General features: G+C 39.0%; 4 protein-coding genes across 5 annotated transcripts; 2 read left to right on the forward strand and 2 right to left on the reverse strand.

The window, feature by feature from the left end:
- Nucleotides 1-1,077: 1,077 nt before the first annotated feature.
- On the reverse strand, nt 1,078-4,852 carry LOC119411333 (post-GPI attachment to proteins factor 2). Its single transcript, XM_037678273.1, has 5 exons — nt 4,685-4,852; nt 4,219-4,468; nt 3,648-3,754; nt 3,437-3,545; nt 1,078-1,330 (listed from the first exon to the last, which is right to left on the reverse strand). The coding sequence occupies exons 1-5, from the start codon at nt 4,850-4,852 to the stop codon at nt 1,200-1,202; spliced, it is 765 nt and encodes a 254-aa protein (XP_037534201.1). The 3' UTR covers nt 1,078-1,199.
- Nucleotides 4,853-5,708: 856 nt separating this feature from the next.
- LOC119411334 (neuronal acetylcholine receptor subunit alpha-9) lies at nt 5,709-10,495 on the forward strand. The gene is made up of 5 exons (XM_037678274.1): nt 5,709-5,787; nt 6,678-6,823; nt 6,954-7,108; nt 9,185-9,717; nt 9,801-10,495. Exons 1-5 carry the CDS (start codon nt 5,709-5,711, stop codon nt 10,493-10,495), a joined length of 1,608 nt encoding a protein of 535 aa, XP_037534202.1.
- Nucleotides 10,496-11,122: 627 nt separating this feature from the next.
- On the reverse strand, nt 11,123-12,987 carry LOC119411335 (olfactory receptor 13H1-like). 2 transcript variants are annotated; one of them, XM_037678276.1, is made up of 2 exons: nt 12,070-12,969; nt 11,123-11,149 (listed from the first exon to the last, which is right to left on the reverse strand). In XM_037678276.1, the coding sequence occupies exons 1-2, from the start codon at nt 12,967-12,969 to the stop codon at nt 11,123-11,125; spliced, it is 927 nt and encodes a 308-aa protein (XP_037534204.1). The 2 variants fall into 2 exon arrangements, with proteins under 2 accessions (XP_037534204.1, XP_037534205.1); XM_037678277.1 differs by lacking the exon at nt 11,123-11,149 and having other exon boundaries at nt 12,031-12,987.
- Nucleotides 12,988-22,472: 9,485 nt separating this feature from the next.
- On the forward strand, nt 22,473-23,414 carry LOC119411336 (olfactory receptor 52B2-like). Its single transcript, XM_037678278.1, has one exon. The coding sequence runs from the start codon at nt 22,473-22,475 to the stop codon at nt 23,412-23,414; it is 942 nt and encodes a 313-aa protein (XP_037534206.1).
- Nucleotides 23,415-24,664: the final 1,250 nt, after the last annotated feature.

The following is a 24,664-nucleotide window of genomic DNA, read 5'->3' on the forward strand; positions in this document are numbered from 1 at the left end:
TAATAATAATAATAATAATAATAATAATAATAATAATAATAATAATAGTTAAATCCAACTTTGTTGTTGATTTTGGTTTAAATTCCTGAATCATATCACAATCATCACAATTACTTTTTTTTTTTTTCATAAGGGGCTGAAATGCACTGCACTAAAACCTAGACCGTACCAAACAAATTAATTTTAGGGCTCTGTTTTATTGGCGACACGGTGGCTCAGTTGGTAGTGCTGTTGCTTCTCAGCAAGAAGGTCACCAGATTATAAATTATATTTATAAATATAAAATAAAATTATAATAAATGGGGTATTAAAATAAATTTTATTGATATTGCCTTGGGCTACTATTCAAGAAACAAGAGCGATTTAATTTAATTTATTTATTTATTTTTTACATACTGTATCCTTTTTGGAAGGCCTTACTGCACATGTATGGCTGAATTTTATAACTATGCACATTAATTTATTTGGACAACACCATGATTTACAATCACAATTTTGCAATTGTTCTGGAGAATTATTTGACTACACAAACAAGCCTGAAAGAATGTTGTGTTCTTGTAGACATTTTAATGACCACATATTCTTCAAATGTGAAGAATAATTCAAGTTTATGGAATATAACTTTTGTTTGAAGCTTGTGTTCACATCAAACAGAATCAAGTCAGAGACGGTAACAGAGTGTGATCCATTTGTTTCTATATTATTGCACTTCTTGGTGGTGAATGATACACAATAGTGTCAGACGTTACTGTTTCTGAGCCTAGTAGTATTTGCAGCTTATAGGAATGTTGACTACCAAGACAAACACCTCTATATTACCAAGTTAAAACTTAGCAAAACCTGTTTTTCTTTAAGCTGACACATTAAGGTGATTTTTTTATGACACATTCATGATTCAAATGATCACATATTAGTTGTACAATGTACAAAGTTTGACATATTGCATCACATAATATCTATATGTGAAGGCATAAAATACTGAAACAAACAGTGTACTTCCACACACATGTACACTAAGTGCAACACATATGTTTGTACTTTGTACTTTACTAGCGTCAGCACCCTCCAAAACCACATTAGACTTGTCATCATGGAAATATGTGGAAAAGACCGTCCCAGTCCTCTTGAGCCAGATCTTTGCTGTTATCATCCGACAGTTCATTGGTCGTGCTTTCAGTACGTAGTCCTTGAGACTGTAGTCAGAAGTCTTTATCCTCAGAGGATGAAATTATCACAATCTCCCGGCTTTTAAAATCCCACACGGCTGTCAGATGGAAAGCCATGTTGGAGACGACCACAAGGTACTCAAACAGGGCAAAAAATGTGTAACCTGTCAACAAAACAAACAAATGTGAAACACGCACATGCTTTGTGACTAAGGTTTTTACAAGTCCAATTTTCATCGCCTGCTACCGAACAAAGATGGACAATAATGTTTTTGCCCGTGTCTGTTTGTGTGTCTGTTACCACAAAAAGTGCATCTACAAATGGTTAACTTTTTGGAGTTAACCCAAGTTAAGTTGGGCATACTGTATTATAGAAATATGTTAGAAATGCAGCTGCCAGGAAAATGACAAAGAGGAGGTAAATGGATGCAGTTAGAGAGGACAAGGAGGTAGTTGAAATTAGGACAGAGGACAGCGTGAGATTAAGGTGATTGACTTGCTGTGGTGACCACTGAAGAGGGAAGAGTCAAAACTCTGCAAGTCATTTCAATTGAATACAAGCGGTACACCGATGTTGCTGAGGGGTGTTGAATAGTGAATCTTTGTAGTTTGCAAGATGAATATATATATATATTTTTTTTCTGGACTGGAAATGCAAGTAAACCTAAATATTTTTGGTGCAAGATAGTCAAGTGCAGAAGTATCGAGGTAGTATTTATTTTATGTCCAAGGCAGTGCAGAGTGACAGATCCTGGTGAGAGGAGGGAGCAATTTGATCCATGACCAGGCACAAGAGCGAGGGGGTGGCTAGTGGTGGCCTTGGCCACCAAAGATTAATCTTTGGCCACTCCAGTCATTTCAGGAAACTATACTTTTAAGCCCAACAAAGATAAGTCAGGTCATCTGGATGGTTTCTTTGTGTTGAAACGTTTCGTCTTTTAGCGAAAGGACTTCATCAGTCTGAGGAGCCACAAAAAACTCAGTCCCATAAGCAGCACATATTGGGTCATGCTTTGCTGGTGATAAGATGGTTTCTGGAGTCCGCCCTCTCCCCTGTTGACTCCTTTGAGGCAGCCATGTCCAAAGTGGTTCAGAACATCGAAGTTCATGCTCAATAATCCAGGTAAAAAAATCCAACAAAGTTAAGTCAGGTCCTCTGGATGGTTTCTTTGTGTTGAAATGTTTCGTCTTTCATCAAAAGGACTTCATCAGTCCGAAGAGCCACAACAAACTCAGTCCCACAAGCAGCACACTCACATAGTGGGCCATCCTGGATTATTGAGCATGAACTTTGATGTTTTGAACCACTTTGACCTTGGCTGTCTCAGAGGAGACGATGGGGGAGAGGGCAGACTCCATCTTATCATCAAACTGGCTGGCCCACTATGTGAGTGTGCTGCTTATGGGACTGAGTTTGTTGTGGCTCTTTGGACTGACAGAGTATTTGGATGAAAAACCAAAGGAGGACCTGACTTAACTTTGTTGGGTATTTTACCTGGATTATTGAACAAGGACTTTAATATACTTTTAAGCAGTATAAAAAATGGTTCATCGCAGTTTCCTCAAATAACAGACACATCCAAGTTGGGAGGGGCCATCTTGGATTTTGACGTGGCAACCCAATTTTTGACAGTGACTTTCCTTACGCCTCGATACAACCACACACCAAAAGGGAAGTCAACACATTGTTTATTTTTCAAGTTATCCAGCTCACAAGGTTTACATATATGGTGGCCGCCATCTTGGATTTTGACATGGCAACCCAATTTTTGAAAGGAACCTTTCTTAACGCCTAGATGTAACCACAAATAAAATGTAAGTCACTAACTCACTTATTTTTTCAAGTTATCATGCACAGATCAACAGGCAGACAGACGGATGGATATTTCCAATTTCCCCTCTTTGCTACACAACGGGGGACAAACCACCACAGCTAATTGATTTTAGTCAGCATAAAATGACTATAACTCAATGTTACAGATACTGAACTAAACTTTGGTGTAGCACCTGAGAATATGTGACAGCATATACACTCTTGAGTATGCAGTCTTACAATATTGCATGACATTTTGCATAATGTTATCTTATATTCAAGGTTTGACAAAAATAGCTACAATTCTGTCATTTCTCAACCTAAGTCCTGAAGTCTTTAGTCCTACACTCTAGCATGAAAGACAGCAGGTGTTGTGCACCTTCCTCTTTATGTGTCTTATGCTTTGCGTCATTAATGTTCACAGGCCGTACAAAATATGAGCTCATGTTTGACTTACTTCCTGATTCACAGTACACGTTGTGTTTCCAATAAAAGAATCCAGCGAAAACGCAGAAGCACACGTTGAGAAGTAAGAAACGCACCTTCCAGTGATGAGACTTGGCGTCCTTTAAGGGAGAAAGAAAAACACTGAAATGCTACAAATGATATGAAGGAAGCGTCAGTGCTTTTTGATTTTTTTTGGGGTTTTTTTGTTCGGTATTTCTCACCTCGGGACTTATGGAATACTTCTTGATAGACTTCCACAGGCGGCATGTTATCAGCATGTAGATCAGAGAGCTCACAATGAACAGAACGAAACCTTCCTTGTGCACAACTGTACAAACAGACGAGACATTTGTCTATCATGTGGAATTTATACTTTAAATGATTTTTGTTGTTGTTGTTAGATTATGATAGAATAGAATAGAAATAGCCTTTATTGTCCCATGGATGGGAAATTCAGTGTAACAGCAGGAACAGATAAAAAGATTCACACAAAAAGTTCCTAAACGTTAAAAACAGTACATAAAGAAATAGGATAAACAATATCAATAATAATTTTCAATATGTATTGGAACATTGATAAGGACAGACTATTTACAATACAGTATTTAGGCAGAGTGTGTGTTTTAGCAGAGGTCAGCATGTATTTAATCCTTATTGCGTATGTTGGGAGCAGTTGAGCGTCTATATTTAAAAAAGTATTTGCAACCATTAACACATAGAACATATCCAAATGGAAAACAAAAAAACACTCCAAAATGATTTTTTTTAATGAAGGGACACATGCAGACTCACAGTACATCTCCGTGGATGACACATAAGTGAGTAGCAGGAGGCCAAGGTTCTCAGAGATTGAAAAAGCCAGGCTCAGGCAGCTGAGGGGACTCTCAGGGACCCTGGCAGCAAAGCGGGTCTTGTAAAATCTGAAGTAGGTAAAGGCCACGAGGAGCCTGGGTGCAGTGTGCAGTCCAATGCAGAACCGCCAAATGTAGCACTCAGGACTCAGACTTATCGAGGCACTAATAGACGGCAGGTAATTTGGAACCTGAATACACAGAATGAAAAACAAAACATAATGGTTATTAAAATAATTACAACCGATTTAATAATAATAAAATATTGCATTTAAATTTTGGTTCATCGGAATTATTTTAACAAAACAAGCCAAAGACATTTGCTTTAACAAAGAGGACGCAACCCTTAACGTTTAATATGTTAAGGTTTTGCAACAAAACATTAATGTTAATATGTATTATAGTACCTGGCAATGTGTACCAGTAGCATCTTCAAAATGAAAAAGAAAGGATATGGAGACGCATGTTATTAGTCCAAGCAATGGCAGGCACACAGATCCCAGAACACAACAGGCAAAGGACATCCTGATGACCAGGGGCTTCTCATGCCCCAAACTATTTGAGCCCTGCAGCATATTTCTCTGCAAAAATAAAAATGTATAATATAAACAAATCTCCATGAGAAAATAACTCATGTCCAATAGAGAATGATCATTATCTTATGATTTTTTTAAAATCTATTTGGTTTAATCTTGCATGCATTAAACACGTGGGCTCTGAAATCAACCTACCTCCTCTTGGTTTATTGTTGAGCCAGTAAATGACGTCACTCACACCGCTGGCTCGACAAAAACAAGGACGTGACAACAACATTCTTTGCGTCGTGGGGCGCGACGGGTCTGAACGTGACAGCCCCCATCGTCATGAAGCAGGCACGTGAATAAATCCCGTAACGTTTCAGTCTGATGCTCCCAGCAGATGGTACCCTGCGCGAGGAGGAGGCTGCAGTCCTGTTTGTGCGGGAGGGACGGATGGAGAAGCAACGGCTTCCGGAGCAGAGGAGCGCTCATCACCTCGGTGGGCAGGAGGGTGGGGGCAGGAAGCCTGTCAAACTAATACACAGATTATAATAAAGATTTAAAAAATCAAGCACGTCTACAGGAAACTGGCTGTTTGATATGGAGCAGAAATAAATAAATAAATAAATATATATGCTGTTTTGAGGATTGCTGGTTGATGTAACAGTCATTTAGATGCCCTAACCCTGATCTGTGCGCACGCGCCCGAGACAAGGTGCACTGTTTTTTCTTCAGCGCCCTCATTATGTCATGTGATGGCATGCATTGGATTTTCATGTGATGGAATGAGAGGTCTGTCAGTGGCCACAGTGCATACAGAGAGGGTGGGCTTTACTGCTGAAATTATTATTGTTATTATTGTTATTATTATTTAGACAAGTTCAGCTTAAACCCAAATGCTATTTGGATCCAGATGTTTTGCTTCACCAAAATGAAACGCAATAGAATCCAAACTTTATTCCACGTGTGTCTTCTCTTCAGCGCCGTGTCGAGTAAGTACATTTGTTTTATATGAACCTGAACTTCTTGTTTTTTTTTTGAGCGGTTCCATCTTCAGATGCTGCCACAGCGAGTCGTCTTCCTCCATCTCTGAATCATAATATGCCTGAACATATGATATTCTGTTTATCTTACCCTTCAGACAGTTTTGTGTCTTTTTTTTTTGTTATGGTTGAAAAATAACAAGAAAATAATTTTAATCCCTATTGATGACAACAAATATTTGTATATGTTTTATCTTCAGCTCAAATCACACCTGAAGTGATTTAAAATATATATATATATATATATATATATGTAGCCTATTTGTTCTTGGGTTTCCTCTTCCATGTTAGCAATTGCCAAAATTATAACAAGTTATCAGAGGATTTTATTCTCATAATCCTGTCGACATGTCTATCTGGGTCAGAGGCTTAATTTGAACAGGCATCTGGTCTGTCCAAACCCACAGACCAGAACAACAACTATTTACCTTGTTCAAACTGTTTATACACATTTTGGGGGCAGCTGTGGCTGAGTGGTTACAGCAGTCGTCCTGGTAGTTTTATTCCACCATGCTGTCCCATGACGTTGTCGATTTTTCAGTCAAGCAAATGCTCTCTGCACAGTCAGATTAGACTGATCTGTTTATAAAGAAGGACATTCTAAGCTGGCTTTGCCTCCCCTCCTGCCATCCATCATGGATTGTGTCATTTTGTGTCACGTGTCTCTCCCTTGTCCTTCCCAGCCCCTCATCATCCTCAAAACTGGCTTTTCTGTGCAAGACAGTCACTGGTGGGGAAAATGGCAGAAAAATCACAACAAAATCAAACTTTTCTTAGCTAAAACAATTATTTTTGGTGCATTATTGCTCATTCTGTATCATTTCTGTCTCCCAAACTAGTCTGTCAGTGTGCTCATTTAAAATATGCTCAGAAGCTGCTGACTGATTTAATGACCAACTACACGAGTGCACTGAGGCCCGTGGAGGACACAAACACCATCCTGAATGTGACTCTACAGGTTACACTGTCACATATTATTGACATGGTAAAACATCTCACACATCAACCCAGCACTGTGCAATAATCACTTGTGAATAACTGCACGTGATAATTGCACATAAATCTGTCATCTATGTTGTCATTATATTTAAAATGTTGTCTTTTACTTTTTACAGGATGAGCGAAATCAAATCTTGACTGCATATTTGTGGATAAGGCAGGTGTGGTTTGATGCACACCTCAAATGGAATAAAGATGACTACGAAGGCCTTGATACTATTCGTATACCTGGTAGTAATGTATGGAGACCTGATATAGTCCTTTATAACAGGTAAGTCAGACATGGTTGGATCTTATAATTCAGATACTGCTCCTGGAGGTCTCCTTTTATCAGTAAAAGTCACAAAATGAACACTGACTGAAACCATTTTTTCCACAAAATTCATTTCAATTCAGTTCAACTTTTATTTAAACAGATAAATCACACTGATCCTCGAAGACTCATATACAAGTGAGATCTGTTTGGACAGACAATAAAAAGTGGTGAAAAATAATACATATGGTTTGGAGACAAAAAAAAAATCCTAACACGCTTTTAACCTCTGGTTGAAGGTCAACAGCGTGATAATGAAAAAAAAAAAAAAAATCTTGCACATAAGCACATATTGACGCCAACAGGCTGCAAGGGGTGGGGTAGGTGACGCAAGGACGGTGAGCATGTCCAGAGACAATGCACAGAGGCACTGGAGAGTCTAGAGAATCCTGAAATGATAACATCATGTTTATTCAGCTGGGCCCCTCTGAAAGGTTCATGGAATTTCTCAGTAGGAGGAGAGGGAGGGTCAGAGCATCAGGTTTACAAAACTTCCAAGCGAATTAGATAAGATGACCTGTCAAGGCCAGTCAGGGAGCCAAATTCAGATAAACGCGATTGTTTGGGGACAGGCAGAACTTTAATGACATCTACCTCGAGTCTGTGTCGGCCCACTCGGTTCCGAAACGTCCAAATTAAATGGCCACACTAATGGACCGTGCCTGAGAATAATCCCCAAGATCTGATACATCCTGCCAAAAGCAAATAAGTCTGGGTGCTCGAGGCACAAACCAAGCCATCATATAAGGCAGGCAGCCTGACCAGTTCCAAATTTGCTGCCGACGACTTCCTCGATTGTAGATAAACCAGCAACCAGCCTAATCCAAAAAGCAGGAACCAGTTATCATAAATCCATTTATATATGCGTCCCTAAAATCCATTAATGACAGCAGAGATAGACACATCATCAATTCTTCATCATCAATTCTTCCAAGTCGATGAGATATCCAGCTGCGTGCGTGCCAACAGGGCAAATTGGCTCACCTAGCCTGTCTTCACTTTGAATAAATGTTATCAATTGTGTCGAGGGACCAACTGACCAAATTCAAATCCATAAATTATGATTCTTAAGATTTGTAGCAGAGAGGCTCTAAACAGTTTCACAGACAGGACAGAGCAAAGCGAAGCGGAGAGGGAGATGCCCTTGAGAAGAGCAAGTGTTGAAGTCATAATGAAAACTAAAGTAAGATGTGTAAGTTTTGTGAGCAAAATGGTACAAAAACGTGTTAGTACTTTTGATTTTTGGTGACTATAGTCATACTTCCACGTTAACAATTGTTCTTTGCAAACCACACACGTAGATAAAAAATAATATTTGATAATATATAAAAGGCAAATGTGCTGAGAAAAAGGTACAGTTCTTTAAAGTGAGTCGACACTTTTGTAGTTGGCATACTTGAGTTATCAAGTTTCTTGTTTTTATAGCAGCTGCTGTTTAAATATTTGTTAATTAAACATTTTGTTGAGTATATATCAACCCTGTTGCTTTAACTTACCTTTTCATTGGTCATTTCGTCATCATTATCTTCAAGCAGACTCTCACACTGGTACATTTTCATCTTTAAATCACTTCTTGGTCTCCTCCTACATCACTACATGAGTGCAGCTACAGCGTGCGCTCTCAGGACATAATTACCTGCAGTGTACCCTCAGTGCAGACTGAACTAGGCAAAAGGGTCTTCTCTTACTCTGTTCCTGTTTCCTGGAATATCTTGCAAAAAGATCTGAAGCTCTCAACCTTGACCTCTCTAAGTGGCTTCAAACAACTGCTAAATTCCTGGCAAAAACAATGCAGACATGTTCCTGTTTTTAATATTTTATATCTTTTTATAATGTAGCTGTTTTTCTTTCATTTTTAAAATATAATTTATTCCATTTACTTTTCATTTTATATGCTTCTTTTTATAATTGTCTACTGTTGTCGTCTGTGTTCTTTGTTTAAAACAGGTCTCTCTTGTAAATGAGTCCTTGAGGCTCGATGACACTAAAGGTTGAATGTAACTGAATTTCAGACAAGCTGTCTTTGTTTTTCAGTGCAGACAATCATTTCACTGGCCCAATGGACACTAATGTGGTGATCCAACATGATGGCCAGATGATGTGGGATTCCCCGGCTATCACCAAGAGTTCGTGCAGAGTGGATGTGTCTTTCTTCCCCTTTGATGGTCAGCAGTGCAGGTTCACTTACGGGTCTTGGACCTATAATGGCAACCAGCTCGACATCCAGAACGCCATGGAAAGCGCCGACCTGGCTGACCTGGTGGAGAACGTGGAGTGGGAGGTGCTCGGTATGCCGGCCAAGAAGAACATTGTTCTATATGGCTGCTGCGCTGACCCGTACCCAGATGTGACCTACACGCTAAAACTCAAAAGAAGAGCTTCGTTCTATGTTTTCAACCTGCTCATCCCCTGTGTGATGATCTCTTTTCTGGCACCGCTTGGCTTCTACCTACCAGCTGATTCAGGAGAAAAAGTTTCTTTAGGGGTCACTGTGATGCTGGCACTCACTGTCTTTCAGCTGTTGGTTGCAGAGATCATGCCACCTTCTGAAAATGTACCACTTATTGGTGAGGATGATGGACCAAGGTTAAATTAGCATGTTAACATATCCACATATGTGCTGAACATCTTGTCTTATGCACTTTCACAGGAAAATACTACATTGCAACAATGACCATGATCACAGCATCTACTGCTTTGACCATCTTCATCATGAACATTCACCACTGTGGCCCGGATGCCAAGCCTGTTCCTAAATGGGCCAAAACCATCATTTTGCAGTACATGGCCAGAATGTTCTTTGTTTACGAAGTTGGGGAGAACTGCATGTCAGCACAGACAGAGAAACAACAACGTCCTCCTGGAAAGAACACCAACTGCACCATGAATGGTCAGGCAGGACCAGGCAGAGAGGACTTCAAAATAGAATGTGGTCAAGCAACAATGAACCCCATCATCCCAGAGGAGAGAGAGGACATGGATCACACAATGAGTTCAATAGACTCAGTTGGAAGGAATACGACCACTCACTCCAGCACTTGGAGCTATGGTGTCTTTACAAGCATGGACTGTGAGGGCTCAGGGGGTCTGAAGAGATGCAGGAAGGGAGGAGTAAGTGAAGAAGAGAAAAAAGATGGAGACACTTCCTGTAAAACTCACAGCAATACTGAAGCACTGTTGCAGAACATTGACTACATCGCCAGCTGTTACAGAGATCAGAGGGCAACGCAGAGGAAAACCGGAGAATGGAAGAAAGTAGCTAAAGTGCTGGACCGTTTTTTCATGTGGATATTTTTCATAATGGTGTTTTTAATGAGCCTTCTCATCATGGGCAAAGCCATCTAACTGCAGAACAAATCAGACAGTCCTTAAACACTATCACATGCACTATCTTACCATGATGCAGGACCTTTAACTGTTACATATGTTTTTAGCCTTTTCAAGCTTTATTGTGCAATGATTTTTATAAAACCTTAGACTAATTTGTTTATTCTGTATATTTACATGCATACAGGTTTACATACATACATACAAGTTTACACACAGGTTTACATACATACATACAAGTTTACACACAGGTTTACATACATACAGGTTTACATACAGGTTTACATACAGGTTTACATACATGTTTACATACAGGTGTACATACATACAGGTTTACATACAGGTTTACATACATACAGGTTTGTCCCTTTATTGTATAAAACAATCATGTCATCAACAAAAGATTGTCTGTTGGAAAAACATAAATAAAGTCTTGAATCTTCAGTAATAATGTGTTTAAACTGAATTTACAATTCTTTGGATTGTTCACACATTGTGCTCATGCACTATAAAAAACAGAAAACTGCAACTTTTCAATGAAATACAATTAACTTTTTCAGATGTCTGAAGCTGGATCATCCAGGTCCCTGCATTTTTGAAAATATAAGGACAAAGCTTATTGGAGAATAAATCAAGCAAGTTACTTTATACTTTATCTAAGAATATTTTAATCTGAACCTGAAAGTTCAATTTTACAAGCAGGAAACTGTGAGAGTAAAACACACAGACTAAAGAAAGCCTGGTCTAAAATGATTCATGAGATATTATAAAAAAAAAAAAATCAAATAAATAGCAATAAATAAATACATTATTATAGGATAGTTATGTAAATCGAATGTAATTCTAGGAATTTTTGACATGCTGACACTGACTGACATTTTATGACACACGGTTTTACAACTAAATAAAAAAAAAAAATAGGGAAAAAAAATAACAGGCCATAAACATGAAATCCCTGTCATTTTCAATGCTTTAAAGGGATAAAACAGAATACATTTTGTGAATTAAAAATATTTGTATAGCGCCAAACCGTTACAAACAGCAATATTATGTGCAAAGTGCAACACATATTCATTCAACCTTTATTTAGACAGGTAAATCCCATTGAGCCTCGAGGACTCATTTACAAGAGAGACATATACAGAACTGCTGCCATCAGGTTTAAATGAGTCAGCTCCAGGACAAACACATTCAAACTTTATGTTTACTGACATGTTCTGTTTGTAGTTAAGGAAATTTTCAAGACCATTTGCAACAACAACATAAAAAGACTGTTGTTTTGATCTGTAACTTTCTGAAATTGCAGATCACATTAGGTTAGTCTGCAAAGTTTATTGGGAAACTCATGAACTCACAATGTCCTCTTACTTGATAGTTATAATCTTCTGCACAAAAGTTTACAAGATAATGAACTCAAGCTTATTTCATAATTAAATTCTAATTCAATTTGCAATTTGCATTTATGTACAAAATTCATTTAGACACGTTTTAAATCAGGTATTGTAAATTTAACAGTAAAAACTGTCTGTTTTAAGTCAAATAAACAGGAAATACTAGAACGGAATCACTTTTTTTCTCTGCAGTATTTCAACTATTTTAACCCGTAAAGATTTTGTTTGCAACCCATAAATGACGGGGTTTAAATTGGCTGGAACAACGTGAAATAAAATGTGCGCTATCTTCCTCAAATCTGGGTAGTTTGGAAATCGATGCAATGTGATTGTTAAAAATCCAGACCAAAGCATGATAAGATAAAGGAGGAGGTGGCTCGCACAGGTCTGAAGCGCTCTGTTATTCAGCTCTTTGTTTTTCTTTATCCAGCAGATAAGAGCTATTCTCATGTATGTGATCACTATGCCTCCTATGGAACAAGTAAACAGCAGCACAGTGAAAACGAGTCCATAGATGTTGTTGATGGACACGTCTTCACAGGAAAGCTTGAACAGGGATGGGTTGTCACAGTAAGCATTTTGGATAAATGATCTACAACGGGACAGCCTCACTGTTAGCCCTAGGAGCACAGACACAAGCACCAAGGACACCCCCCACACAACTACAGACAGCCCCACCACAGTCCTGCCAGTCATTATTGAGCTGTACCTCAGAGGGTGACATATTGCCACATATCTGTCTATCGCCATGATGATGAGAATCAAGTGGGATGCTGATCCAAATGTGTGGCTGTGAAACGCTTGAGCCACACACTGGTTGTAGGTGATGAACCGTTTAGTTGAAAGGACGTGAGCCATCACCTGAGGCAGCAGGGCCGTGTTCCCGATCACGTCGTTGACAGAAAGGTTACAAAAGAGAAAGTACATCGGTTGGTGCAAACTCTTCTCCATGATGATGAGGGCAAGGACGCCGATGTTGGAAAAGAGCAGAGACAAGTAAACAAGCAGAAGTAAGAAAAACAGAGGATATGTGAACTCTGGAGAAATGTCAAACCCTTGGAGCTCGAGGACGTCGGACGCAACTGATGCATTTTTCTCCATCTCGTTTCACTTGGTGGTAAATCTGGAATTAAATAAGTCAAATATTTAAAAATAGGGTTTATTATATGTAAGTTACTTAAGCAAACAAAAATTAAATACAAGATAACTAGTAGTTGCATTGTTTTCAAGTAACACTATTAAATCAAAATGTTTGTTTACCTGAACATACTGCAAGAAATTGTGCTCTGGCACGATCACAACACAACCATTTTATAAATACCTTCATGGTGGTGGGAGGAAACCCACGTTTGCAGTGTTGTTTTTTTCCACAGAGACCCACACAAAGAAGTTTTGAATTCTCAAGAACTAAAGTTGTTTCTGAGATATTTTAGTCACATGTCAAAAAGACAGCACAGTTATAACACAGAGTGGAAAACCAGAACAAAACAAGTATACACACACACACACACACACACACACACACACATATATATATATATATATATATATAGTAAAATACAGAACAGGTAGCTAGATGAAACACACACACTCACACACACACCTTTTGAAATTTAGTGTTTAGATGCAAGGTTTGATTTATTTTATTTCCTTTTAAATTAAACTTATTAACAACCTATTTTAGTTATGCACGTTAAGAATGGGTCAAATGCTAAATTTATTTTATAACATTCGTTGCAAACTGTAACAATGCATGCGGCAAATAAACCAACTGGAACTTGAACTTCTACAAAAAAGATTCAATCATGTCATCTGGCCTAGTTTCTTTAAGTGAGAAACATTTCGACCCCCATCCAGAGGACTTTGTGCAAAGCACACCCATCCAAAACAATCAGTCATCATGGACAGCAATCAAATGTTTTCGACCAGGTGGCCAACTAGCTACTCACAGAAATAGCCTGAGGCAGGCTGAGGAAGTCCTCTGGATGGGGAGGAGACATTTTTCACTTAAAGAAACCGGTCCAGATGACACAGTTTAACCTTTTTTGTTGTTGATTGAGCTTACAACCCTTTAACTTGAACTACTGTTTTGACCAGTAGAAAGAACAATATGGCAACTGACATACTGAGAGTTCATCCATCCATCCATCCATCCATCCATTTAGCCCTTCATGCAATTTCAGTCAGACAGCACAGCACCAGGTGACATGTACTGGTAATTAAGACAAACATCAAACTGTGTAACAATGACTTGAGTCCCCATGACTCAATGAGACTAATCTGTATAAATAAAAGTTGAATGAATGTAGCCATTAGGGTATCTTTGACATCTAGAAATATAAAGATATTTGAGTAAATAAAACTATTTTTTGTACAAATGCACAAAAGTTTACCACTCAGACGTACACACTCACACTCTATGCCAGAATGCAGGCCTTCAACTGTGACAGATTCAGAAAAATGTACAACAAAATGTCTAAAACTACTTCATCTTATCTGCTATATCTTAAATTCTAAACACAATAAAACACACACAGTTGGAATGGCTTTATTACTAAAACTCACTAAATTTGAATGTTTAGTTTGACAGTTTTAATTGTAAATAAAAAAATCACACAAACTCAACAGATTCATGTCATGAAATAATATTCATTCATTCATTCAACCTTTATTTATACAGGTTAGTCTCATTGACTCAATATGTATGTATGTATGTATGTTTTATTTATTCATTTCATTTCATCCAAACAACAAATATAATACAATTTAAAGAAAAGAAAAAAGATATACAATCACCGAAATAAAATGAAAGGCAGCAGAAGAAGAATTAATTCTTATAATATCTGCCCCTTGTCCCCAAAATATATTCCAAACAAAATTACTATACAAAAGCAAGATGAATATGAGTGAAAATTGCAGAAATTAGAATCAGAATTACACAAATATTAATAACTTGAGGTTTTAAAATGTCCATTTCTCTGGGGTAAATTAATAATTATTGTTTCTGATGACCCAACTGTTCTGTGTCCCCAGTGGTCTTTTGTGACCACCTCAGCGTTCAGTTTCAATTACTGTATTCTACTTTGTTTGTTTTGGTTTTTTCAGTTGGGATAAATAAAATGACCAATTTTAGAGTATTTAATGTAAATATTAAAATATTAAATTAAGTCTGAGGTGATACCTTTCAGCATCATTCTTCAAATCTAAGAATAAACTGATATTATGAAAACACAGAACTAATTGGTTCTAGAATTGCGCCGCTCAAGGTGGCTGCATGTTGGAGCAGCTCTGTTACTTTCATTCTGAGATTTTTGCTTTTGTAAACTTTAATTCCTCTTTTTCTGGACGTAAATCACATTTTTTGGATGATTGTTTCCTCTGGTATCGGATGCTGTGCAGCTGGAAGGATTTTTACAGAAACTTTTTTAGTTTTGGACATTTGTTATGATGCGTAACCATGGCAACAAGGCAGTTTCTACAACCAACAGCAGCTGATTAATATCTCAAAAGCTCAAGTAATATCTCAACTACAGCCTTAAATTTCAAATGAGTTGAAAAGGATGTTCTGTGGATGCATTTTCATCTACCTGCCAGCTGTGCTCTAGTGCCTGACCACTGAGATCCTGGAACTAGCAGGAAGCACGGCTCATGACAGCGGAAGGACAGGATCGTCCATCAGCACCTACAGTTGGCTGTCCGCAGCTATGAGGAGCTCAACAAGAGGAGTGACCATTGCCCTGGGAGGATTTCTGCCCAACATTCAGGTGATCCTGAAGCCCAGGAGGCCAACCAAGTGCAAGTAAACGGATCAACATCTGTGGCCAGTTTTTTCAGATCTGCTATAAGACGGACCATCACAAGAGATCCTTCCTGCCCACAACCATCAACATCTAGAACAACTCTTTTATGAAACAAGGAAAATGAGCTACAACAACATTTAATTTCCCTCTGGGATTAATAAAGTATTTTTGAATTGAATTGAATTGAATTGAATTAATTGAATTTATGTTTAGCTTATGCATGTGAAAAATTTGACTCAGCAGTTCAGTTTAAAAAAAGTTTTACAAGTTTTTATGGTGATTTAAACTTCACACATCCTGTAAACAATTGACACTCATGTCATTTCCCTCAAGTGTTGTCTATTAGCAAATAACATTTTTTTTTTCAGATGAGTCCAGGGATTAATTAAAATGTAAGATAGTTATTAACCATTATTTAATCATATCCCAAAGGGCCTCATTAATAAGTGTTTTGACAAAGACATCCAGTTGATGTCATTTCTTTTTAGAAGTGGATCCATTTGACAAATAGTTTTTTGCAGGTAGCTCCTGCAAATGTGTTATGTATATATATATATATATATAAGTCCTTTGTAGAGTTTTTTTTTTTTTCAGACTGATGGATTTCTCCCCTAAAATGATTATTTTATTCAAAAGGGTTATATTTACAGGACTTAAGCTCATGTAGTCATAAATTACTAATTATTTTTCATCCTTGATCATTTATTAAATTGTATTTATCATAGTTCAGTTACCACTCAGCATGATTCAAAATAGTATCAAATTTAACAGCCAAAACATCTCATAACTGGTAACACACATTTTAGAAGTTAAGTTTGCACATATTTCCAATAAGCCACAAAAACACCTGAAATTGACTCTCACAGAAAGAACTTTGTGAGTTTTAGAGGGAAAAAAATCAATTTACACAGAGGCACACATTTTTGCTATAATCTGGGGCATACAAATAGTGTTTTTTTTATTGTTAAAAATATGTAATTATAAGAACTAAAGCAGTAGACACGAACAGGCTGAGCACAATCCCACGTGATGTCTCCTTTGAAGATCAGGAGTTTGGTCACACGTGCAAATTGGACATGCCTATATGATGGTTACGATGCTCTGAACACATTAACATTTAATACAAAGTTAGATTTTGGCTATGAAAGTCCCGAGGAGGTCAGGGGTGCTGTGCAGGAGGGGTGATGGGGTATCAATTCTGGTATGTCTCCCCACTACAGTGAATGGGTTACACTTTCTGAATTCTTTCTGAATTCAGAAAGAAACTGTAATTTAATTAACTCAAATGACAACTGAATAAAAGTGGGAAAAGAGAAAACATTTACCTTATTTGGCGTTATCAAATAAAAAATGCTCCCAAACTTGAGAAAGTTTCCACTTTCTCGATGGCTCCATACTATCTTACCCAAAAATGTGAACTCAAAAACAGCAAACAGTCAAAGTCTCCTCTCCTCAGTACAGATGCAGATCTTCAGATGCTAGATGCAGATGCAAGCATCTATAACATGAAGATACGCTCCACTAACTATGACCTCTGACCCTTGGGTTGTCTACCAGACTCCACATGTACTATTTTTTTTAAAGTTACTTTGGACTTGAAAATGTCTGATGTTTTCACACATTCACTGTCCTTTGACTAAGAGGCAGCTAAAATCTGACTGATGGTTACTCTGTTCTATTATACTTGTAAGAAAAAAAAACTAAATCATTAATGAAGTTTGTTTTATTTAATTATGATAGGTGTGAACATGAATAATTGTTGATTATTGTTTTCAATCATCCATCCATCCATCATCTTCTTCTTATTCCAAAGTCGGGTCGCGGGGGCAGAAGCTTAAGCAGGGAGGCCCAGACATCTCTTTCCAAAGTCACATCTTCCAGCTCTTCTGGGGGTCCCCAAGACATAGCACTTTGAGATTTTTGTTAATGAAAAGTGCGTTACAAATTAAATTCATTATTATTATTATTATGCCCAAGCCAGCTGAGAGACATAGTCTCTCCAGCATGTCCAGGGTCTTCCCCGTGGTCTCCTATCAGTCAGACATGCCCGAAGTGCCTCCCTAGGGAGGTGCAAAGGAAGCATCCTTACCAGATGCCCAAACCACCTCAACTGGCTCCTCTCAATGTGGAGGAGCAACGGTTCTACTCCGAGTCTCTGGATGACTGAACTTCTCACCCTGTCTCTAAGGGAGAGTCCAGCTACCCTGTGGAGGAAACTCATTTCAATCGCCTGTATCTACAATCCCATTCTTTTGGTCACTAAATGAGGTTTATGGCTATAGGTGAGGGTAGGAGTGTAGAACGACTGCTTAACAGAGAGCTTTGCCTTACAGCTCAGCTCCCTCTTCATCACAACGGACCAGCACAGTTCAGAATACTGCAGACACTGCACCAACACATCTGTCAATCTCAGGCTCCATTCTTCTCTCACTCATGAACAAAACCCCAATATAGTTGAACTCTTCCATTTGAGGCAGAAACTCACCCTCTACCTAAAGAGAGCAATCCACCCTTTTCCGACTGAGGACCATGGCCTCACATTTGGATGTGCCAATTCTCATCCCAACCAATTCACACTTGGCTGTGAACCGTTCCAGTGAAATATGAAGATCATGGCCCCATGATACCAACAGGACCACATCTTCTGCAAAGATCAGAAATTGAATCCTGAGGCCACCAAACCAGAATCCCTCCAATGTCCTGGCTGCACCGACAAATTTTGTTCATAAAAGTTTTTAACAGAATCGTTAACAATGGGCAGCTCTGGTGGAGTCCAACTCCCACCCTGAAGGGGACCCACTTACTACTGGCAATGCAAATCAAACTCTTGCGCTGCTTGTATAGGGACCAAACAGCCTGTAGAATTGAGCCCCAATCCCATACTCACAGAGCACCCCCCCCCCCCCCCCACAGTGTATCTTGAGGAACATGGTCGAGAGCCTTCTCCAAGTCCACAAAACACATGTAGACTGGATGGGCAAACTCCTATGATCCCTCCAGGATGCTAGTGAGGTTAACAAGTTGATCCTGTGTTCCACGGCCAGGACCAAACCCGCATTGTTCCTCCTGGATCTGAGGTTCGACCAACGATCGGACTCACTTCTCAAGTACCTCAGAATAGACCTTAACACGGAGGCTAATAGAGTACAAACTCCGGTACCCCTTTTGGAAGAGGGGAACCACCATCTCAGTCTGCCAATCCAGTGGCACTGCCCCTAGTATCTACATGATGTTGCAAAGGTGTGCCAACCAAGACAGCCCCACAACATCTACAGTCTTAAGGAAATCAAGGTGAATCTCTTCCTACCCCAAGAGCCCTGCTGCCTCAGAACTTTTTAACTATCTTGGTGACCTCAGTCACGGTTATGGATGGATCAACCCCAAAGTTCCCCGACTCAGCTTCCTCCATGGAAAACATGATGGTGGGATTGAGAGGGTTCGAGAATAATTCCTTCCACTTCCCGACGACATCACTGGTCGAGGTCAACAGCAACCCACCTTCACTAAAAACATTGTTAGTAAAGCACTGTTTTCCCCTCCCCAGCTTCCTGATGATTTGCCAGAATCTCCTTGAAGCCACCCAAGAGTCTTTATCTAAGGCTTTACTGAACTCCTCCCATATCCGATCTTTTGTCTCAGCAACAGCCAAGGCTGCAGACTGTTTGTCTCTCCGATACTACTCAGCTGCCACTGGAGTGTCACTAGCCAAAAAGGCCTGATAGGACTTCTTCTTCAGCTTGACACCCCCCCCCCCCCCCCCGCCAACCGGAAGTGTCCACCACTGAATTCAATGACAGCCACTGTGAAAAATACTGATAAACTTGTGGCCACAGATCAAGGTAGCCACTTCAATAATTGAGGTGTGGAGCATGGCCCACTCAGACTCAATGTCCCCCACCTCAGCTGGGATGCTGTTAAATCTCTCCCAGAGGTGCAAGTTGAAATTCTTTCGGATGGGTTCTTCTGCCAGGTGTTCCCAACAAACCATCCCTACACATTTGGGTCTACCGGGTCTGTCCGGGATCTTCCCCCGCCGTCTGACCCAACTCACTACCAGGTGGTGATCAGTTGACAGCTCAGCTCATCTCTTCACCTGAGTGTCCAAACCAAATGACCACAAATCAGATGACATGACAACAAAGTCAACCATTGACCTCCAGAGAATAAAGAAGCCCCCAGCTGACACAACTTCCAGCACCCTTGCCAAGGACTCCAAGAAGGCCAGATACTCTGAACTGCTGTTTGGTGTGTAGGCACAAACAACAGTCAGGGTGCATCCCCCCACCTGAAGGCACAGAGAAGCCACCCTCTCATCTACCAGGGAAAACTCCAGCACACAGACACCAAGTCAGGGGGGCAAAAGTAGACCCCCCCCCCACCACCAACACCACCCAGCGCCTCTTACCATAGGCAGCTCCAGAGTAGAATAAAGTCAAGCCCCTGTCAAGGAGATTGCTTCCAGAGTCCATGCTCTGCATCGAGGTGAGCTCAACTATATCTAGTCTCTACCTCTCAATCTCACGCACAAGCTCAGGCTCTTTCCCTACCATAAATGTTACATTTCACGTTCCAAGAGGCAGCTTCGGTAAGCCAGAGTCAGAGCGCCAAGGTCCCCGCCTTCGGCCACTGCCCATGGCATAATGTACCCAAGTTGTATGGCCCCTCCTGCAGGTGGTGGGCCCACAGGAAGGTTTTATTTTCCTCCAACTTGATAATTGTTTTACTCTTATTTTTTTGTTTTGTTTTGTCTTTTTTTACACACTGAACTCCATTGAATAGTTTTGACTACACCACACTATTATCACAGAATATCTTCTGCAGCATATGACCATGTGTAGTAACACATCAGGCTACCCTGAGAAACACCAACTGGTAGGTAAAATAGAACAATTACACAAACAAATGAAAACTACAATCGTCCCTTACGAACACCACATCTATGTCTGCAAATCATGAGTCCACTATTTGTCCACTATTGATGGCCACTGCACCTAAAGATTAGATTTTTTATATTTAATGAAACTTTTTGACATTCAAATTACCCACCAATACCCTCCCCCCCCCACACACACACACACACAATCCCTCAAACAACATTTAATTAAAAAATTTAAAAGTAAAATGCAAAAAATGTCAACCTAATATATGATGGTTGATTTATGAATCAATAAAAATATACCTGAACTTTAACAACAAAATGTTTATACCTTTTATTCCGTGTGTGTTGCCAATTACTTTTTTTTACAAGCTCACTTTGCGTTACTGTAACTTTGCAATAGTTGTGATAATTAATGTGGAATGATAATTCCAACAGTTTCTGAAAGGCTTTTTACAGTAGCCTCCATCTTGCCCCTGAAACTGCTCCTCTGTTTTCCTCCTCCCACACATACACAGGTGAGTCCAGTCAGCTCTTGTCAAATGCGGGACATTTGGGTGTCCCTTATACCTCCTTATGCAGCATGTGGGACGGGGGCAAAATTTGGAACGTCTGGCCCAAATCAAGATGGATGGCAGGTGTGATAATGACACAGCTGTAAGAGTATCACTGCCTGCAGCTCCTCATCCAAGATGGCTGCTATGTCAACAGCTGTCGGCCATCAACCTGATGAAGATCATCTCCTACATAAGGCTGCAGTCCAGTGTTACTCTTCGCTGGAGCATTGACCATCTAACGGTAGTGTTGTCTCTGGCCTGTAAGTTAGTATTAAGTAAATCTACTTACCAGTCTCTTTTTGTTTCCAGTGTTCCTGCCTCCTCGGTCCAGACGGTCCTGGCTCCCTGGTCCTGTCTTGGTTCTCCTTGTGCCTCATTCTGATTCTCCCAGCGCCTCGTCCTGGTTCTCCTCGTGCCTTGCCAACCACCAGTTGCCAGCCTTCCTCGCTCTGTTGGCTCGTTGGCCTTGTCCCCCTCTGGAGCTCTTCTAAGGATTTGGAGTGGACCCTAAGGAGATCTTCAAATCTGTAAGAGATAAAACATCATCACATTAATATTGCCTGACCATCTGCCGACCTCCTCTGACCATCTCCCTCCTCTTCCAGGAGCTGCAGAGAAGCTACTGTACATTTACCACTGTAAATAATAAACACTGTCACTTTTGTACTTGCCTGTGTCTGTCTCGTTCCGGGTCTCATACCACTCTGTGTTCCTCGAGTCATAACAACGGCTCATTTCTAACCCAACTCATTGCATTAAACATTTAGGTCCAATTTTTGCTCAAGTTAACCCAATTTATGATCCAAAACCTTTAACACATCATTCGTTATCACAGTACCCAGCAGTTATTAGTGTGCCTTCTCCTTTTTTGTTTGTTTGATTAGAACATGTAAAAAGTCAGTTTTGTCAAAAATAGATAAGTGAACTCCAGATATTCTGGATATGGTCCTGGTTTTTGTTTCTGTTGTATGTTGTTTTCATCATTTTAAATTTTTTTTTTACATTTTCAACATTCTTACATTTGCAAATATTGTAATTTCTTTAAATTCAGCAGTGGCTTACCACCAATGAGGACTGTAACTTTTTTGATAGCTGAATATATACTGAGAGCAAACTAAAAACAAAATTTTAAGTTATTCTGACCCATCATAAGTTCCGTCATTACTTGATTAGATGTTTTTTCATTGTTGTTAATAATCCCAGTGGCAAAAGGTGACGAAAACAAGGAGTCGGTACATGATAAAGACATATATTCAGGGCAGTTCTAAACAGTCTGTGCAAGACACATTTGAACGTGATGTGCTAGGTAGATTCAGGTCTGAAGACTTTGGCAAAGTTTCCAATAATGGATCATTTTCCCCATTAAGCTGAATGAAAATGGAAAACCAATCATTAGAATTCAGTTATCACTTAACACTGGACCCATTTGTCATTCCACCTGGAGGAAAGTATCCAATATTTGTTTTTGGTATTGTCATTTATTTGTTTGGAATGTTCTGCAACCTGACCCTGTTGTTTTTAATTATTCTAAAGAAGAACCTTCACAAACCCATGTACTTTATCTTGTTCAGTCTTCCCTTCACCGATCTAATTGGAATAACCACAACGCTCCCAAAGATCTTGTCAGATATTGTTACAGAGACACATAACATCTATTATCCATTTTGTGTTTTACAGGCATTTCTGCTCCACATGTATGGTGGAGGAATTTTGTTTATTCTTGCAGCAATGTCTTTTGATCGTTACGTTGCCATCTGCATGCCGTTACGCTACAGTTCCATAATGACCCCAAGACTGGTTGTTTACATTATTTGTCTGGTTTGGGGTCTTGACTTTATCTTGATTGTAACATTTTTTTCATTGCAGACAAGGGTTTCCAGGTGCAGATCTGTCATCATGAATGTCTTCTGTGATAACCCTTCTCTGCTGAAGCTCACATGTGGAGACACAACACTTAATAATATAATTGGACTGTTTAACACGGCGGTCATACAGGCTTTAAGTGTGTCCATTCAGGCATATTCTTACTTTAGGATTCTGATTGCATGTGTGGGTAAGAGAAAATTTAATGCAAGAGCAAAAGCTGTAAACACCTGTGTTGCACAGTTAGTCATTCTGGTTATATTTGAGATTGTTGCAACTTTCACAGTTTTATCTCATAGGTTCAAAAACGTTTCAGCTGATTTGCAAAAGATTATGGGTATGCTGATATTTATTGTACCTCCACTTCTAAATCCAATTGTATATGGCATTTATACAAGTGAAATACAAAAGACTTTTCTAAATATCCTTAAAAATAGAGTATGTGTCTGAGTGTATCAGAATATTAGAAATCCAAGTATAATTTATATTGTGTGCAGTAGCCACAAAATGAGATCAAATGGAAACAACTGTCAAATAAATATGAGATTTAGTATTTGTATAAAAAATGTTTTAGAGTCTATCACGAGAAATTTCAATTGCATTTGACTTTATTTTTTTCTGGAATTTGTGTTTTTAAAACTGAAGTTTTTGTAAAAAATGTGACAATTGTTAACAATGGTTAACATTTATGGTGGTTTTGGTTGACATTGATTATGTATGATAGGTAAACTTTAGATGGATGTACATTGTTTTTGAGTTACGATAGTATCAGAGTAGCTACACTAACACACTGCTGTGCTGTATTTTGTGTTTGTTTGGTTATGGTCTGTTTCTTTTCTTTTATTTTTTTACGTGTACATTACAACATACATCTGTGATGAGTAATGTATGGCATAGAGTAAAAAAGAAGGTTTCTTTAGGTAAAGTATATTGTGCACTGTATTTATTTATCTTTTATTTTGAGATAAAAAAATATTTACAAAATGTATTTGTTTAAAAAATATAATACAATTGTATTTGAAATGTGAACCCACATGTTTAAGAGCCCATTACAGTGCCTTTCAAGAATATTAATTTTATTATTGTGGTGGTCATGTGAGGGCCATTGAAATTTTTCGGTGGCCGACATGTGCAAACGTTCTAAAATCCTGGGGATGCAGACCAAAACTAAAAGCAAGAACAGAGTTTTAGGAAATGTGTTATGTTGGTATGTTATTTGACAAAATGCAACAATACAGGAGTTAGGGAATCAAAGTCTGTTAAAGATGTGTCTACTGTAGTTTGTTTTCTTTTTTTCATTTGATATTACTTATTGAGAAAAGCACTGTCACTACTAAACTTTTTGAAGCTTGTCCTCACCTAAATTTAAATTGATAAATGGACTGTACTTATATAGCGCCTTGCTATCTTATTGAGATACTCAAAGCGCTTTACACTACAATCTGTGCCTCATTTACCCATTCATACAGCACTCTACTAGATCTCTACAAAGCTAATGGAACAAATCATTCTAAACAGACTAATCAGAGTTTTATCACTTTCATACACCAATGGGACACACATCGGAGGCAACTAGGGGTTCAGTGTCTTGCTCAGGGACACTTCGGCATGTGACTGCTAGTGGATTCGAGCCAACTCTTGCATTGGAGGACAACTGCTCTAACCACTCAGCCACAGCTGCCCTCATACGTGCTGCTATA

This window comes from Nematolebias whitei, chromosome 6, assembly GCF_014905685.2.
Source record: "Nematolebias whitei isolate Nwh7 chromosome 6, NemWhi1, whole genome shotgun sequence".
Classification (NCBI taxonomy): domain Eukaryota; kingdom Metazoa; phylum Chordata; class Actinopteri; order Cyprinodontiformes; family Rivulidae; genus Nematolebias; species Nematolebias whitei.